An 18,888-nucleotide genomic window follows, 5' to 3' on the forward strand; every position below is an offset into this window, starting at 1 on the left:
GATACCCTCTGGTCAAATGACAGCATTTGTGCCGGGAGAAACTCAGTGATGAGGTTCCTGTCCTGGAATGCTCTTGTGGACATCACCACAGGATCAAAGTGGGGTCAGTATAGTGATAAGATTCTGGTCACTGTGGATGCCTGTAAGCTGAAACAATAACTTCCGACCTCGTCACTGTCTGCTGTCTTGGCTCCTGCCTTGGCTCCTGCGTCCCTCACAGTCGGTCCCCCCATTCTTTTATGTCAGCTTCCTGTCTTGTGTCGCGCCAGAGGAGTAGACCTGGCTGGCTCTCGGCCTGAAAACTGGATGAGAAAGCAAAACATACACACCCACACAAAAACACACACACAAACACCCACACACAGATACACACGCACACAATTACACAGATGTAATTTCTACAGACTGACTCTCATGTAGCATTTCCTTCATCATTCTCATCACCTCTGGACGTCCTTGTTTATGTGTGTTTATACGCCTGGCACAGGGAGAGAACACTCAGGATCCTCCAGAAAATGAACATCACCACACCTCTTTTATATCATTCTAATTCCAATAAGCATATCCAATTCCACCCGAGGAGTCACTGAGACTGGACTCCCCTGCCCCCGCACTCCCCACACGTCCCTCACCTCCCACCTCAATCCCCTGCCCTGGCCACGAAGCATGGCTTGCAGCACGTACCTTGTCTCCCTCTCCTCTCTCTCTCTCATGTTGGCTCAGACATAAGCAAACAGCCCTTTGAGCAAACAGTTCAACAATCAGTCAACATTGTGTTCAGCTTAGCTCTGCAGTGACCATAAAGCTGACTCACAATAGAAAGACTTAAGGTATGGCTGAATGTGTCTCAAATGACCCTGAAAATAAAGTTAATTTAGTTCAAATGCATATTAGTCACTTTGGGATTCCCATGTTTTACATTTCTGCATCATCATTTTGAGGAGGAGACAAGTAGACGTGAGACAGGTGACATCCAGAGGTGTTAATCAGATTTCTTCTTTGCTCTTGGAAACATGAGGGTTGTCTTAATATCGCACAAGAATCATTTTTCCTTTTATTATTGTTATAACTATTTTTCCCATCATGATAAGTAACTCAGTACTCTTTTTGTTTTGCTACCCTTCACCATTCACTTGTGTAAACTTGGGTATGCATTGCGTGCATGATGTGCATGTTCCTCACACACGCTTGTAAAATAGTATACTGATAACAGTTACCTCCTGGCACGTTTGCATGCCTGAGTGAAGCGATGTGTGTCACTTGACATTGCATGTTGGCTCTTTGTAATGCGTATGCAAACATACTTGTGCTTCCTGTCTGATGGACGAGCCTCCTGCAGCCCTGCCTCTGTGACATACAGAGAGGACTTCCAGGAAACATCTATATGTTTCCTTTACTCTGGCTCCAAAGGGACTGCCTCGGGTCAGGCTGAGGACACATAAACACGCCTGCTTCAGGAGCAGAAAATAGGTTTTCTGCATGACATTTCTGACTGAGCCAATGACTCGTCTCAACCTGTTAATGAGAAATGATTCTCTTGTTAGATCTCATTATATCCACATTTTACAGAGGTACATCTTCACACATCTTCAATCCAATAAAATGCATCCTGTGCCATCAGTAGGTAACACCATGCTGTCCCGTTTGCTTGTCCTTGTTCTGTTTGCTGTATCGTATCACGAGGAAGCCAAATTGAAGGATATCTGTTCTGAGAATTTTACCACAGATGAACTTCAACACTGCTGCTTTATGTTTCCAGCTTGGGAATGGCCTACATTTGACTATGGAAGAAGTGTTTTGGATAGTAGCACAGATGAGTCATTACTGTTTCATGAGTCCTTTTGTCATCAGGTTCAATTGAAGCTATCTTGGAGGTGGTAGTGGAGCTGAATTTGTTTGATTTGTATTTTGGACAAAGGCATGCCAATAGCATTGCTTTTTTTTTAAAAAAAAGGTTGTGTTGCTTTCATGCTAAACTGTAGTCCCCCTCATACTAAAGGAAGCATTATAAAACTGTGAGGTATGCTCAGTATGAAATGTTTGAAGCCATTTTGAGGAAGAATGATCTTTCTATTGTAAGAACATTTGGGGAGTTTCCTCTTCACTTCAATATGGGTGATCTTTCCACTACTTGTTGCCAGTAGACATCTCATGCTGTGCGTGTGTGTAATTACCTTTCATTATTAACCAAAGGGACAGTGATCATCTTCCAATATACTGTACAATAAGCATGATTGGTAAGGATCAAGATGTCCCGGAGGAGGTCACAAGAGAACATCTCTTTACCAGCCCAAAATCCATTAGAGCTCATTTTTAGATCCTGATCACAAGAGGTCATTCATTACACCATTAAACAGCATCATGAGAGTTAGAACTCACTTTCTGTTCTTTGTATTGTACTCTCCCTGTCCCATTAAAGTTACTAACCATAGACTTCCTGGAGTCCCTGAGCTCCCTGCCTCGTAAGTTCCTCTGGATCTCTGGATCTCTGCTGTGGACGTGCCAGACTCCAGCTGATACAACTACATCTCTCTCTCTTCATCTCCCTCTATCCCTCTCTCCAACACGGTCCCAGCAGATGTGTGTCTAACATGAGTCTGGTCCTGCTGGAGGTTTCTGCCTGTTAAAGGAAGTTTGTCCTTGCCACTGTAACTTGCTAAATGCTGCAAAGTGCTCTGCTCATGGTGGATTAAGATGAGATCAGACTGAGTCCTGTCTGGAAGATGGGACTGGATCTTATCCTGTCTTGGTGTTGGGTCTTTGTTAATAATAGAACATAGAGTTGCCTAGACCTGCTTTGTTTGGAAAGAGTCTGAGGAGAACATTTGTTGTGATTATTTATTTATTTATTGATTGATTGATTGATTGATTGATTGATTGATTGATTGATTGATTGATTGATTCATTGGGCAGGAACTTTTCTGACTGCTTTTCATGTTTTTTTGCATTTCTACTCTCTTATGTTATTAACTTTGGTTTTCTCATCTCCAGTGAATCATAATCAGTGACATTATATACATGATGTAAATGGTATGTTATACATACGTTTTTACCAAGCGCCAAACTCTGGTCTTATAATATGAAGCCCATGCAGAAGTTCTAAAAACTGCAGTTCATGGAGCGTCCACTAGAGGCTGGCTGCAGAAACACCATAAACCACATACACACCCATTCAAAGAGACGATCTTAACAGCAGAAATAAACATGTTTACAGCCTGGTTCAAAAAACTGTTAAAATCTGAATAGCTCATTTCTCTATCAGCACACACTGTACGGGGTGAATTTATTATAACTCTGTATTTATGAAGATATTTAAGGTAAGAGTTTTGCCCAAAGGGCATGGCTGACTTGATTGCCAGGCGGGAACACTGTAGCTGATAGCGAGGAGGCTCAAAGCCTGTCTCTTTACCTCACACTAGCTCGACAGAAGTTATGTTGCGTTCATCATTTCCAAGATGGCAACCGCTAACAATTGGCTTCAAAACAGCGCTTCAGAAACAGATGGGTGACCTCACAGATACTACGTCCATTATTTATACAGACTACGGTTTTTACATGCAACTTAAAACACAAAAACTTACAATGTAAACTATATATATATATATATGTATATATGGCTTTCCCATTGCTAGTTCTAGAAATCCAATAGACACATAAAAAAGATGACCTAAATGATACTTTAAAAAAACAACAATCTTATGTTTATGTGCTTTGCATTTGAACTCATCATGTGACATATCAGATGTAGCTTTGGATACGTAAGTCATGTATTTACATCAATTGACTGTATGATGAAGCTGGGCTTTGGTTGCCTCAGGTTAACTGTTGTGGAAACTGGGGGTCGCTGTGAGGTTAGCTACAGGTTGGCTGAGGCAGGAGGGAAGAGTGGAATAAATGTGGTTGATGAAGACCTTATGAAATAGAACAGCTCTTGTGTCACTGTCTCCCTGTACTTTCTCACTAGTTAGGGATGGGCATCTCAAGCCAAAATACTTTTCAATAATCACTGACATCTATTCAGTGATTATTCATAATGGAGCTGGACGAGGTGCTGCTAGAGTAGCGGGCACTGTCAGCGTCTGTCTCAACCTTTATGTCGGTGTTTCTGTGACGCAGCAGCGTGCTGTGTATGTTTACATTTTACAGCCATGCTCAGTGTCTGCGATTATCTCTGAATTTCACGTAACTACAGACATGTATTTCCAGAGACTGTAGCCAACGATTTTGAATTCTTTAGCTTTCTTCTTATTCTGTCATTTAATGCGGTTAGCAATCAGCTGAAAGACGCTTTATAGCCACCGTCTGGTGGGAATACTGAATAGCAACCAGGCACCGGTAAAAACGCTGAAAAGAGTACTTTCCAAATGAAATAACATTCACATTATTCGATTTGTCATAAGTGAACGAATATTCAAAAATCATGTCCCATCCCTAATTATCATTGCAGTACTGAATAATGTTACAGCACATTGCAGGTTTTTCTTATTGTGTAAAGTTTAAATTTTAGTTGAATGCACTTAATCATTTCAAAACCCTGACAGCCTCCTCTGACCTAACGGTCTACAGCAGGGGTGTCCAAACTTTTTTCAAAGAGGGCCACATATAATGTTGTCAGAATACCTCAGGGCCAGTGGCTCCTACTGAGACTTAGGAATCCCAAAAGTTATGTATGAAATATTTATTTAATAACAATCATTTTAAATTTTGTCTCAATAAATCAGCAACTAGGTAGTCCTCAGTTCTCCACAAGCCATGTACACATGAGCAAACGTTATCTGGTCGGGCAATGTGGGAAAAGTATTGTATCATTATTTTCCTATGGCAGGATCATGATCTAGATTTCATCACACTTCTTTTTTATGTGGTTTTTAAGACCTTTCTGACAAGCAGGCAACATTTTAAGAACAAAATAATTATTTTCCTGAGTTCTGAACATTTTTGATGCACCAAATTTTCCCTTTTCTGCACAATTTCATAATTTGATCTTGTCTTTTGTCCTCTTTTGTGTCTTCTGAAGTTTTAGTGTTCATCAAGAACATTTTCTCATCATGATAAAAACATTAATTTGAAAACTTGTCAACTTTAAGAGTTCTTGTGTTTCTTTTTTATTGCCGTCTTGAAGAATTCCTAGAGCTTTGGCTTTAAACAGGTAGTCCATATGAAGCTTTTTGAGACGTTTCTGGATTGACTTTAGTTTTGTGTGTGCGCTTGAAAGAAACTGCAAATGTACAGATGATTCAGAATGTGATTAATTTCTGTGCTATAAATAACACAATTTAAGATGGAAGCTTGGGGCCATAAATAAATGGACCTTGGGCCGCAATTGGCCCCCGGGCCGTACTTTGGACACCCCTGGTCTACAGAGTGAAATTATATTGCACACACAGCAGGATAAACTGAGTGATCAATGGTGTAATCAGTGCATCTGTTGTACACTGTTCTTAGAAGAACTTTCTGTGGTGTATTTAATCCCATTTGCTCCTTTCAGGGATACAGACACACTGCACTGGGGGGGGGGGGTGCGAGCAAAATACAAAGGGAACAAATGTATCCTCAGAAATACAACGATACAACCGATCCTTGTTTAGACTTCCTCCTTATAGATTTCTGAAATCTATGAAAAGGGCCAACGTCATTATTCTTCCAAACATGTTACATCATTTCATGTATAGAAAATGGATGTCAAGAACAACATCCAGGATCCCGTAAGTCCAAAGATGTTCAGCTGGGTGCATCTACCGTATTAACATGCGGGTCATACTCATCACATGTTCAGGGACTCCCCTTGTTCTTCACAAAGGTATCCTGTCATCCTGTTTCAGGGCTTTCCTTCCTTTTCATATAGGTGTTTAAATTCCCCACTGACCATATATTACTTAAGAGTCTGTTATAGTTTATAAATAAACTCAACGTGGGGAGAATATTGGGCTCTGATTATAAATTCTCCATGCTTGTTAGAACTGTCAAGACTCAATATCAAGTGATGAGCTCTATGATGTGGGACCAGATTACAGTAACCTCAAGTTTAAAACAATCTAAGAGAATGTTTTTCACTGTCTGTAATCCCATCAACATGTATACATGGACGTGGATGTGTTTGATGTTCACAAGCTAGAAACAGGTAGATGTGTGTATTCTAATGGAAAAGGGGGCGTGGTGGTGTTTCAAAATAGACTTATTCACCACGTACTGTATTGTCTGCCGACAACGTGACAACCCTACACAAATCTACCCTCTCTGAAGAGATCAGAAATTCAGTATTTACTCTGAAACTGACATTTCAGGTTATTTAAAGGTTAAACACATTCATGTATGTCAGGGGTTCCCAAACCTTTCAGGCCCACGACACCCAAAATATAGGTGCCAAAGACTCGCGGCCTCCACTGTCCCTCAAAGTGATTTAATGTGTCTTCATTTAGCTGGTCTGCAGAAAATGACCCTATCTACAGTATATGAGCATGTGTCTGTGTTGCCTGTGCCGCTATGAATTAACCTACTGCTACTGATGCTTTTGATAATTAACTGTTCACTAACCCTAAACTTGGGAGCCATCTGGAGAAAAGAAAGGAAGGAAACTCATTACATTTTCTAATGTCAAGGTTTTATTTCGAGTTTAGCTCCTATTTTTGTCCATATCTTTTACTATAATGGGTAAATTGTACTATTTTTAGATAACTCTAAAAAAAACATTTGGAAGACATTTCATGACCCCCCATTTGTGTCTGGCGACCCTCAAGGGGGTCCCGACCCACACTTTGGGAACCCCTGCTCTAAGTGATTAAATGTAGCTTCATACCTCAGATGGTCAACAGAAAATGAGTCACCTATATGAGCATGTGTCTGTGTTTCCTGTGCTGTTATGAATTAACCTGCTGCTACTGATGCTTTGATAATTAACTGTTCACTAACTCTAAACTTAGGAGTTATCTAAAGAAAGGCAGAAAAACATAAAAATATGTTTTGTATTTCTAAATGAATTACTTTTAAATACATATATTTACAGTAATGGCAAAATACGACATTTTAGATTACTTAAATAAATAAATAAATAAATCTTGCGACCTCTAATTAGTGTCTGGCGACCCCCCAGGGGGTCCCAACCCTCACTTTGAGAACCCCTGATCTATGTCACAGCTTGATTATTGTGTGGCATCATTGACCAGTGTGGTCCCCGACTGCAACCTGACTAAAGCAGGTACCACTAACTGTCTTATATGAAACCATTCAAACCAGTCTACCTCTCCATGAATAAGTTACATATTGATCTTTATTCTTAACACGAAGCAGTAGAATATATATCACTGTAACCGTAACTGAAAGCTATCCGAACAATGGGTGGGAAGTCTCCGCGAGGCTTTTAAAGACAATATTTACTTTTTAGGCCAAATATTTGATAAACAGGGATAGCCTATTATTTGGATAACAATGAAAGAAAACAGTTTTGACTTAAGGGAGGAGGTAGTTGAGATTGTCGTCATAGAAACAATGCAACTTCATTTTCAAAGTCATCAATAAAAAAAATCAAACAGGATCAGTTTTAAGAAACACCTACCGGATAAGTGTAGGAGATCCACAAAAGAGCTTCGTTTCCAATTAATGACCCAATAGTCGGACGTAAGGGCCAAAACGCGAGGACCCTGTGAGGGGCTATGTGGACACCGCTATGGAGTTTCCCAGTGAGTTATGGACATGCCTTCCAGATTTTTTTCTCTCTGTTCACTGGCATTTGTAGCAAGTCTTTTTCACGCTTTCCACACAGGGGGACTGCATGCAGGGTTGATGTTTAATCGCTCACCACGGTGCGCAAAAGGCGCGCCCTCGTCCTTGTGGGCCAGTGCGTTATCGCTATATCCTTAGGGGAGGTAAATAAAAGGTTTTGCACAGCGGTGATGCAAAGTCTGATAGGTGCCTGCTCTCACCAGCAGCACATGTCTTTTTATCAGGACCTACACGCCGGTCGGTCTAACGCAGGGACCAGTGGTTGTATGTTGGACTGACTGGACTGGTGTTTGGAACTCGAGCTCTGAAGCTCGTTACTCTGTTTGATTCTTTCAAAATGTTTTTAAAACATGCGGCACTTATTTGCGAATGTTGCAGAAAACGGGTAGAGGTAAGAGCGCTTGTTTTATTGCCTGGTCTGATGCGTTTGTGTTCAGTGCCACTGTTCTGAACTGTGTATGTTCAGTATTTACGCACGCGTTTATTGCGTTAATTAAAGAGGATAGCATGCTGATTTTTATTATTAATATTACTTTAATCTATAATAATAGTAATACATAAATAGTATCTTGCTTTTTATTCAATGGAAATATCTTAAAGTGCTCAGGATAAATATAAAACTAAAAACTTACCAAAACTAAATGGAAAAATACTTAATTTTAAGAGTATCTCACATTTTGTTTTAAATCTGACTTTATTTGAGAAGTTTTGACTGTTTTATGTTATTCTCTGACTTGTGTGCCAAATGTCACATCCTAAAAGACCACTTTCTGCATGCTTTCTCCTGGATTGTCTTCATTTATCACAGTTCATGGAAATATATTTTGATAGCTCTTTAACATTTAAGCTATTGATATAATGACCCTTAAATGATACCAATTGATGGCTGTGACACAAACCTGATGGGACATGTCAGTCTCCATAACGCAGTCATTTGGAAGCATGTTTGCATTGCAACCTGCTGGTCCTGAGTCTTATTCTTTGAGTTTGGGATTAAATCTATCTGTGTTGCTGGTTCGATTCCCATCCATTGTTAAAATGTGTTACTGTCACTGTAACACAACTGGAGGTCTTTGTCTGCAGAGTATTGCAGTTTGATGTTGCTGTCTTGTTCACGAGTAAAAATACCTCTGTCATTCTTCTCTAGCATGACACAGCACACTGTATACTTAAGGGCACCTAATGTGAAAGCTGACTCAGCACTTTTTTTTGCAGCCATCACATCCCACATCAGCAGAAGTGAACGAAAGGTTCTGGAAGGCTGAGTGCTGTGGGGATTCCAGTAAAGCTTAACAGGAAGTGAGCTCACGTGTGTCATCTGATAGCTTCTTACTCACAGTTCTGCACTTTGTCACAGGAAAGAGCCTTTTAAAATAGAAAGGACAACAGCGGCAATCTCATTGCTCTGGTTTGCTTTAAATAGTACTGCCTTATCAGATACCTGTGCAATTTTAAGTTTTAGTGTCATGCTGACTAGTTGTTGAACTATCTTGGCTCTTTCTGTAAAGTTCAAATGTAAAAGTCATCATCTCACATGAGCATCCAGACACCTTTGAAAGTATCTGTCACATACCTGGAGTGAAGCTTGCCATTATGCAAAGTTCTGCCGCTGCTTCCAACTTGAAATAGCAACATGTCTTTTGGCAGCTGATGTTGGCGCACTCGGCTGTTAACTTTTAGTTTGGCCACCTTCCTGGATCGCAAATTCCACCAACATGGTGAGAACGTAGATAGAGAACGTGCTCGTGAGCAGCTCAGGTTGATGCATTCTCACGTAGGCAGTGGCTGAGAGGGTCACCAATAATCCTCAAGCTGAGTCACACACACACACACACACACACACACACACACACACACACACACACACACACACACACACACACACACACACACACACTCGTTTAGCAATGTGGCCGCAATTCTGAAAATGACGTGCAGATATCCCTCTGCCTGTGCGAGGGCTGTATAAAAGGTATGTTAAGTGTACTTGAAGCAGCACTGTTGATCTGAAGTCTTCCTCCTGAATGGTAACGTGGTCAGACCTCCTGGGTTTGTGTAGATTAAAGCACCATAGTAGGTCTGAAAAGGACCATATGCACAAAGATTTAAAGTTTGTCATTTACTTTGAAGTTGAAAAATTTACCAAAGTCTGCTCTTAAATTCAGAACTGTCAAAATAAAGTGGAACTTAACCGCAGAGAGGATGACGACAGGCCCAGTGTGAAAGGATTTATTACTCGTGTGAGACACTTTAAAATGAGTTTAATGCCGTCTTCATCTTCTTCTTCTTTGGTTACTTTGTGTAATCCTCATAAATAATTCATAATTTACAGTGAGCCTATGAATGGCTCTGAAAATGTGCAGAAGGAGGTTGTGGTGCTGTTCCAAATGTACATAGTGAAAAATGTTTACAGACAGATTCTGAGAAACGCGAGTCATTTGTGCCTTTTTATAGACACACTGATTCTATCTGTCAATCAGTATCTCCCAATAACGGGTCATGGAAGACAAGGAGGAAACAACACTGGGTTCATAATAGTTATTACACACTGTACATACATGTGCAAAGAACCAGATGCATGATAATGTAAGGATGTGTTGATTCTAAACGTTCTTCGAGAGGAACCTGTGATATTAGATTACCTTTTTTGTACTCATTTTCAGCAATCTGTCTGAAAGTCTGGGTACTTGAACTAGCCTGTGTCTGACCTGTCTGCCTGGGCTGATCCTGTGTCTTCTATCATCCTTTTGCGTCACACATCCTGGCCCCTGTGAAAGAGTGCATTCAGCATAGACACGGAGGAATGAGGCGAGATGCCCACATGACTGGGAACAGTAGAACCTCTCTAATTCCAACCTTGATACATGAGTTTATGAACTGCTATCCTTTCTTTATTTAAAAATGATGCTTTTTAGCTAACAGCCCAGATATAGAACCACTCTGATTCTCTAAATCTGGGCTATAAGTAAGTAAGTAAGTACATTTTATTTAGTATAGCACCTTTCACAGAATAAAATCACAAAGTGCTTCACAGGAAAATATCCAACACATTAAAAGAAACAGACAATAGCATAAATAGAACATTAGTGTGAACACAGTGAGTCGAAGGCCTGCTTAAATAAATGTGTCTTCACAAGTTTTTTAAAGGCGACAACAGATATAGCAGAACGGACATTTACAGGAAGAGCGTTCCACAATGTCGGTGCCACAACTTCAAAAGCACGGTCACCTTTTGTTCTTAAGCGCGCTCGGGGGACAACCAGCAAGCCCTGGTCAGAAGACCTGAGTGGCCTACTGGCAAGGTAGGGGTGGAGCAGGTCGGCGATGTATTCAGGAGCCTGACCATGCAGAGCTCTATACACGAAAACGAGAACTTTAAAATGAATCCTAAATTTAACTGGAAGCCAATGTAGGGAAGATAGAATCGGAGTGATGTGGGTTGTCCGGCTGGACTTGGTCAACAGCCTTGCAGCAGCGTTCTGGACTAATTGAAGACGATGGAGGGACGATTTACTGAGGCAGGTGAAAAGTGAATTACAATAGTCCAGTCGGGATGAAACAAAAGCATGTATGATCATTTCCAGTTCAGGATGTGACACAACAGACCTGAGTTTGGCAATGTTTCGTAAATGGAAGAAGCATGACCGGGACAACTGTTTTATGTGGTGATCAAAGTACATGGACTGATCGAATATAACTCCAAGATTTATGAATTTAGACTGGACAGCAGAAGAGAGGGAACCAATACACTGAGCAACCCTGGAAGCTATAGTATCAGAACCAACAATAAGGACCTCTGTCTTGTCAGCGTTTAGCTGCAGGAAGTTGTCAGCCATCCAGTCCTTAATGGCAGTCAGACAATCAAGCAAAACTATCAGCTTGTCTGTGTCATCAGGCCTAAAAGACACATACAGCTGGATGTATAAGCCAACAGTCTTCTCTAAGTTGTAGTCATGTCTGTACGTTTCTGTACAGGTGACTATATCCCAATCACACAGCACTTCAAATCATATTTTCTCAGAAGTTCATGAGACATGATGCTTCATAATCTTATTAAATCCAGAAAACAGAATAACAGCAAATTGAAGATATATGAATAAAGGGATTTTATCAAGGGTATTAACGATCCACAACGTTTATATTTGCTGAGCAGCAATGGGGGGAATTAAGAAGTTGTGGAAAATGAATTAAAGTACAAATATAGGCGCGGCTGTGGCTCAGTGGGTAGAGTCGATCAGTCGGGAGGTTTGTGGTTCGATCCCAGCTCCTGCAGTCACATGCTGAAGTGTCCTTGGGCGAGACACTGAACCCCAAACTGCTCCCTCTAATGTTCAGAGGTGTTTGAATGTGTATTAATGAGATTAACACTGATGGTCCCTTACTATAGCAGCCTCTACCATCAGTGAGTGAATGTGCTGTGAATGGGTGACTGTGATGAGTAGTGTAAAAGAGCTTTGAGTGGTGAGAAAGACCAGAAAAGCACTATATTATATTAAATAGTACTAGGGATGAGCATTTCAAGCCAAAATACTATTCCATAATCACTGACATCTATTCAGCGATTATTCGTAATTGAGTGGCACAAGGTGCTGCTAGTAGCGGACACTGTGTACGCGTATGTTTACATTTTACAGCCATGCTCAGTCTCTGTATATGTATTTCCAGCCTGTATAAATAATGGACGCACTCTCTATGACGTCACCCATCTGTACCTGAAGCACTGTTTTGAAGCCGATTGTCGGCGGGTGCCATATTGGAAATGCTGAACTCAACCTAACTTCTGTGGATCTAGTGTGAGGTAAAGAGGCGGGCCTTTAGCCTCCTCGCTAACAGCTACAGTGTTCCCGCCTGTCACTCAAGTCAGCGATGTCCTTATTTGGGCAAAACTCGTAAGTTTGATATCTTCATAAATACAGAGTTATAATAAATTCACCCGTACAGTGTGTACAGGTAGAGAAATGAGCTACTCAGACCTAAACAGTTTTTTGAACCAGGCTGTAAACATGTTTATTTCTGCTGTAAAGATCGTCTCTTTGAATGGGTGTGTATGTGGTTTCTGGTGTTTCTGCAGCCAGCCTCTAGTGGACGCTCCATGAACTGCAGTTTTTAGAACTTAAGCATGGGCTTCATATTTTAAGACCAGAGTTTGCCGCTTGATTTCCAGAGACTGTCACTAACGTTTTCAACTTCTTTCGACGTTTAATGCTGTTAGCCTTCTTCTTCTTCTGTTATTTAATGCAGTTAGCAAACAGCTTTAAGACACTTTATCACCTCCATCTGGCAGGAATACTGTATTACAACCAGGCCCCGGTGAAAACCATGAAAAGAGTACTTTCAAAGTGACATAATAGTCACATTAACTCTTCAACTTTTAATAAGTGAACGAATATTTGAGCATTCGAAAATCATGTCCCATCCCTAATAAATACAACTCCATTTACCATTTACAAATAAGATCTTTAAGCAAGGCTGAACCTCTCTCTGTCCATCAGCGTGCTCTGCTGTTTTGTGCTGACATTGACCAAAGGTTTTAAGAAAACAGAGATCTGGATGAAATGCATAAATACTTTCAGGATTTTATAAGTTCAAAAGCGTAGTGCTCAAGCTTCAAGCTGACTTTCAATCATGAATTAGTGTAATAACAATGGGTCAGATACAAGGTTAAACTGTATTGTGTGAGAGAGAGTGACTGATTTTAGGATTTATAGTTTCCCTTTCCCCCGATATTTTCCATTGGTTGTACTGTGTGTTGCACTTTTTCATTGTGTGTGTGTGTGTGTGTGTGTGTGTGTGTGTGTGTGTGTGTGTGTGTGTGTGGGGGGGGGGGGGGGTTGGTTTTCAGCATTTTTTGATAAATGCAAACAGTGCATATATCAGAAAGTATTTCTGGCTACTTCACTATTCACTTATGGGATTTCTACTAAAAGTGTTGAGATTCATTTTTCCCTTACAAATCTACATTCAGTACCTCATCATGACAAACCTTAAAAAACAAGGTTTTTCTTTCCATTCAGCTCTGCTGCTCCTCCCAGACTCTGACAGAGCAGGGGTTCCCAAACGTTTCAGCCCGTGACCCCCACTGTCCCTCAAAGTGATTTAATGTGGCTTCATTTAGCTGGTCTGCAGAAAATGACCCTACCTATATGAGCATGTGTCTGTGTTTCCTGTGCTGTTATGAATGAACCTGCTGCTACTGATGCTTCAGATAATTCACTGTTCACTAACCCTAAACTTAGGAGTCATCTGGAGAAAAGTAAGGCAGAACACTCTTTACATTTTCTATTTTCAAGGTTTTATTTCAAGTTCAGCTACTATTTTTGTTGATTTTCTTTACTATAATGGATAAAATGTACTATTTTTACATAACTTAAAAAAAGAACATTCTGGAACACATCTAACGACCCCCATTTGTGTCTCGTGACCCCCCAGGGGTTCCCGACCCACACTTTGGGAACCCCTGTGTGAGAGGACAGTTTTTAGTTCTCTGAGACTTTTGATTGGAGTTTGTATATGCAAAAACAATGGGGACAAATTCTGCATTCTATATAGTTATCCCAAAAGCCTGGCGTAGAGCAGGGGGAATCTTAATGCCAAAGGAGAAAGAGTCCTCAGGTTTAAGCCAGCTTAGGACTCTACCCCTCCTTCATGTAGAAGGTAAGACTTTCTTTAGCACAGCGGCACAGCGGCTAGCAAATGACTTATTCTCAAATCCTCATGCAGCATTCTGTGGACAGGCATACAGAGTTTAAAAACATTCATCATCAGCTTATAACCATCAACCAGAAACATAACATAAATGTTCTGAATGAGAACATGTTCAGTCAGTGTTCAGCAGCTGCTGAGTGACTGTGTTTGTTCTTCTGTGATCACAGGACTGCTTGCCTTGCTGTTGATAGTGTTGGAATGGACCCAACCAGGCCTTCCATCCCCGCTGAGACCGATCTGTGACCTAAGGGTCCTGGACCATTTCATCAAGGAGGCACGAGACGCTGAAGTGGCTATGGTGAGGGGAAAATGTATGCATGGATTCAGACATATTTTGATCCTGGAATCCTCCAAACTGAACATGAAGTTCAACGACACAAGAGGACCAGAACATTAACAGAATTCTTTGTGCCTTCTTAGAAGTCATGCAGGGAAGGATGTAGCCTATCGGACTCCGTCACTGTTCCCCAGACCAGAGTGGAATTTGATGTATGGGAGAAGAAGAATGTAAGTTACCACTGGAAACAGATTTAGAGGGGCTGGAGATGTGTTACAAGTTCCTGGAACCTAATGTGCTCTATTTTTGTTCCGTATCTCTTGCATAATGAGACTCTTCAGCTCTTGCTTTCTTTATTTCTGAAGGCTTTGGAGCAAGCCCAGGAGGTGCAGACTGGCTTGTGGCTCTTAAAACAAGCCCTGAGCTTGCTACAGACATCAGTCACCAACACAGCACTGCACAGCCACATCGACAACTCCATCAGGAACCTGCTCAGCATCAGTGCCGTGCTGCGCAGCCTAAACATCCAGGTGAGCTGCAGCAGGTACGAAGGTACAAATACATTGTTCAGGAAGTGCAGAAGCAAGTATTTGATTAACCTTTGAACCAGAGTGAAAGGAGTTAAGTTAAAAATATATATATTTTCCTAGAGAGCACACAACACAGCTCCATATTTTCAAGGTTTCAATGACTTATTTATTTTCTCTGAACAGCAGCTGAAGAGACAGCGTTTGTTACTGTTTGCTTTTCCTTTCTATTTTAAAAAAGCTGTCACACTTAAATCTAGGTTTAGTTTCTGAAACTATGTCATAAGACATTTATAGAGGACGTCTTATGAAGATGTCATAAGACGTCCTCTAGTGTGACTATAAGCCTTACATGACACTGCTGAGGGCAGTGCAGCTGCTGTTCACACTTATTCTTAGATTGCTGAAGTCGGTTAAACAGCCTGAAAAGTTCCAGGTCCAGACTGAGGCCTTGTGTTAGAAGAACTCCAGCTGAATGAACAGTTTGTGTCATGGCGGAGGGAATACTGGGAACATTTAACAGTGTTCTCACACACCAACACAAAGACACATTTGAATGAGAGGTTACGGGAAGTTTACCAAGCCTAGAAAGGTTACATGGTGGTTCTGTCCTCACCAAGAGATCATCAGGTTAACATTATTTCACTTTCTTCTCAAGGTAACATGAGTCTGCTTTAAAGGTTTCTGGTGTTCATTAGTCAATTCACAGATCAAGTGTCCGTTTCACTTTCATTACTGTGGGAAATGTTCTGTGTTATAGTGCAAGTTGTTTATATTCCCTTAAAGTGATAGATAGCAGTCACCATGTTCAGACAGTCACCATGTCTCTTGTTGTTTCCATTCAGGACTTCAGCCCACCAGACAGTGCAGCAGGGCTGGAGGGAACATGGACCGTGTCCTCGTCAACAGATCTGCTTCAGGTCCATGTCAACTTCCTCCGAGGCAAAGTGCGCCTCCTTCTTTTAGATGCACAAGCTTGTCAACAAGCTGTCAGCTGACCTCCCTCCTCCAGGTGAAGCTAATGTGTTTCCCGAGGCACGGGGAGGGACTATTCTCTGCTGGTCTGCACGCTGGCTGCTGTGAGCAGTGTGGAAGAAGAACAAGGTACAGCTGTCCCCACACAGGGAAGACGCTGAACGGAGAGGACGGCCTCAGCTCCAGGCTTTGAATGGGCAGGAGAAGAATTGCACTTTGGAATGTAGATGTACAGCATGAACATGATGAAGCACACACTAATCACACATAACTCCAGTAGCTGTTTCATTGTTCCTGCACTTTGTGTGAATGTAGCTGTGTAGGAGTTCAGACTCCAGGTCTAAACATGAACCTTTTGTGCATGTGAGACTGTTTCCAGTGAGTTTTAAAGTCACCTCTGTAGAATGAATCGTGGATTATACAAGGTTGGTTCTGACCACATAATCGAATTGGACAAGATGCATTCCACACATGCTCATGTATCGAGTACAGCGTCACTGTGACTCTGTTCTGCGTGTGATACTCCAACTCTGCCAAGTTCACTGAAGACGTTTGACGTCAGCAGGCGGTCTTGTCCAGACTGACCTCTGTGACAAACAAGCCATCAAAAGGTGCATTTCGACCAAGAGTTCCGGGGTCTTTTAGCCCCCAGAACTACTTTACGCTGAACTAAAAGGTTCCTGTGCCCCCATTGTTGTCTGCGTTTCAACCGCGGGCTGAAGTCCCGGTAGATTGTGTAAATCAGGCCTGTGACATATGGAGAAAAAAAAGTAAATGCACTACACCACCAGACCAGTAGAGGGCAGTAAAACAAAGAGGAATGCCATTCATCACAGATGACACCATAGAAGCAGACGGACAGGCAGGTATCATTATGAGCAACACAACAGTTAGCCTGTTAGCATGAAGAGACTCAGCTGGCACTGTTTTAGATGGTGCTATATTTCATCACAGATGGATTCACTGAATCAACACGTGAGAGGAGATAAGCGCGAGTAGCAAAGACGTTTCAACACGGCTTTAAAATCCTTTTGAACTCAAAAAGCCGTGGCAGAGATCGACCGGTGTTTTGGTTTAAACAGCGACCCTGTTAACTGGAGACTCTCAGCCGGATGCATCCCTCATAAACGTCTTTAGACGATCATTAAATATCTGATGAGGATATTTTGAAATCTTAATAAAAACTAAACTAGTTTGCATTCCCAGGAACTCCCTCTGAGTTTCAACAGCTGTGTAAACTCCACAAACACTGACACGTTCAGCTGAAGGTCTCCAGTTTACAGGGTCACTTTTAAAACCGGAACACCGGGAGAGACGCATCCACAGTGGGCTGAGAGAAGACTACTGTTACAAGCTGCTAAATCAAGAGAATCACATCTTCTTCTTTTGAAAAGTACACACACATACAAAAAAGATAGAACAAATCAAAACTAATGAAAGAAAGAGAAATCAAGAGAATCACAGATGTGTGTGATGTTATTGTGGACGGCGGGCGGAATAAAAACACTGCGGTTAATCTACCAATCAGACACGTTCAGCATTGCAGGCCCCGCCCCCCGAAAGTCCTGGGACCTTTGAAAAGTACTGCCCCCCCTAGCAGGGGCTTTTTAGGGGTGAGATTATCTACCCCTGAACTAAATTTAGACCCTGGGTCCACCGGTCGAAACGCACTTAGTTCAGGGGTAAAGTTCATGCGGTTGAAAACACCTAAAGTAACTGTCAGCACGTTATTGTACAGAGTGAAAGCAGCTGCTCAGTGGTCATGTGACACACAAAGCAGCCGCAGTGCTTGGTTGGCTTTATTGTAATTTGGGTCATGTTTCAGAACAGGTTCTTTCTAATGAAAGTGAACATGATGATCAGTGGAAAGGTGTAAATTCTTCATGCTATTTGCTGCTTGTAGAACTGTTGTATAAAAGGAATATCATGCTTCAGGTTGTGGCCCTGTTACTAACTGGATGAATCACAGCCATGCTGATGTTCTGCATGTCACTGGTGTGATTTTGCTGAAGTGAAGCAGCTGGATTCGGAGGACTTGAGGTGCAAAAAGATCTTGAACGAGGCCTTATCCCAAACCATGTAAGGTTTTTAACTACGCCTTACTGGAATGAGTCTCTTATTTTTCATTGAATAATTTAATATAGAATGTTTTGTAGTCACTATTTATACCATTTTTCTACTTTAAAGCTCCAGTAATAGTTATGTTGTGCCTGCTCTCGTAAATGAAGCTCTTGTAATCATGTTCCCTTGTTGCACATTGAACACATTTGCCAAGGCAAGCTGCTGTCGTTCTTTCTATGTTTGGTGTTCCAGACTTGGTTTTGAATCTTTCCTAATAATGAAGGAAAGATGAAACAGTTGATGCACCAGTTGAGATCAGTGAACAGGGGAGCGTGAGGTCAGCTTACATGAGACATGTGAAGCTGTTTTGTCATTATGTGTGTTTTTGCTGCTGCCTCACCAACACTCGACCCATCTCTGCTCACAGATAGACAGCCTGTCTGGACAAAGAGGCTGTTTGGCTTCTAAATGAACATCCTGTGAGGCTGTGATTACAGAGACTTCTCCAGAATCAGACGCGAACACTGTCTCTTTCCTCTTGTTGTTCATCCTCACACTGCAGGCAGGCAATCAGCTGGTCCTGGGAACTTGAGTTTTCCACTGAAATGAACGCAAAAAGATTCA

At 41.5% G+C, this 18,888-nt stretch overlaps 1 protein-coding gene across 2 annotated transcripts; it reads left to right on the forward strand.

The window, feature by feature from the left end:
* The first annotated feature begins 7,563 nt into the window (after nucleotides 1–7,563).
* Nucleotides 7,564–16,831, forward strand: epoa (erythropoietin a). 2 transcript variants are annotated; one of them, XM_034676906.1, is made up of 5 exons: nucleotides 7,564–7,676; nucleotides 14,592–14,722; nucleotides 14,845–14,931; nucleotides 15,067–15,231; nucleotides 16,074–16,831. In XM_034676906.1, the coding sequence occupies exons 1-5, from the start codon at nucleotides 7,664–7,666 to the stop codon at nucleotides 16,224–16,226; spliced, it is 549 nt and encodes a 182-aa protein (XP_034532797.1). In that variant the 5' UTR covers nucleotides 7,564–7,663; the 3' UTR covers nucleotides 16,227–16,831. The 2 variants fall into 2 exon arrangements, with proteins under 2 accessions (XP_034532797.1, XP_034532796.1); XM_034676905.1 differs by lacking the exon at nucleotides 7,564–7,676 and adding an exon at nucleotides 8,067–8,110.
* The last annotated feature ends 2,057 nt before the right edge of the window (nucleotides 16,832–18,888 follow it).

This window comes from Notolabrus celidotus, chromosome 23 (genome assembly GCF_009762535.1).
Source record: "Notolabrus celidotus isolate fNotCel1 chromosome 23, fNotCel1.pri, whole genome shotgun sequence".
Lineage (NCBI taxonomy): Eukaryota > Metazoa > Chordata > Actinopteri > Labriformes > Labridae > Notolabrus > Notolabrus celidotus.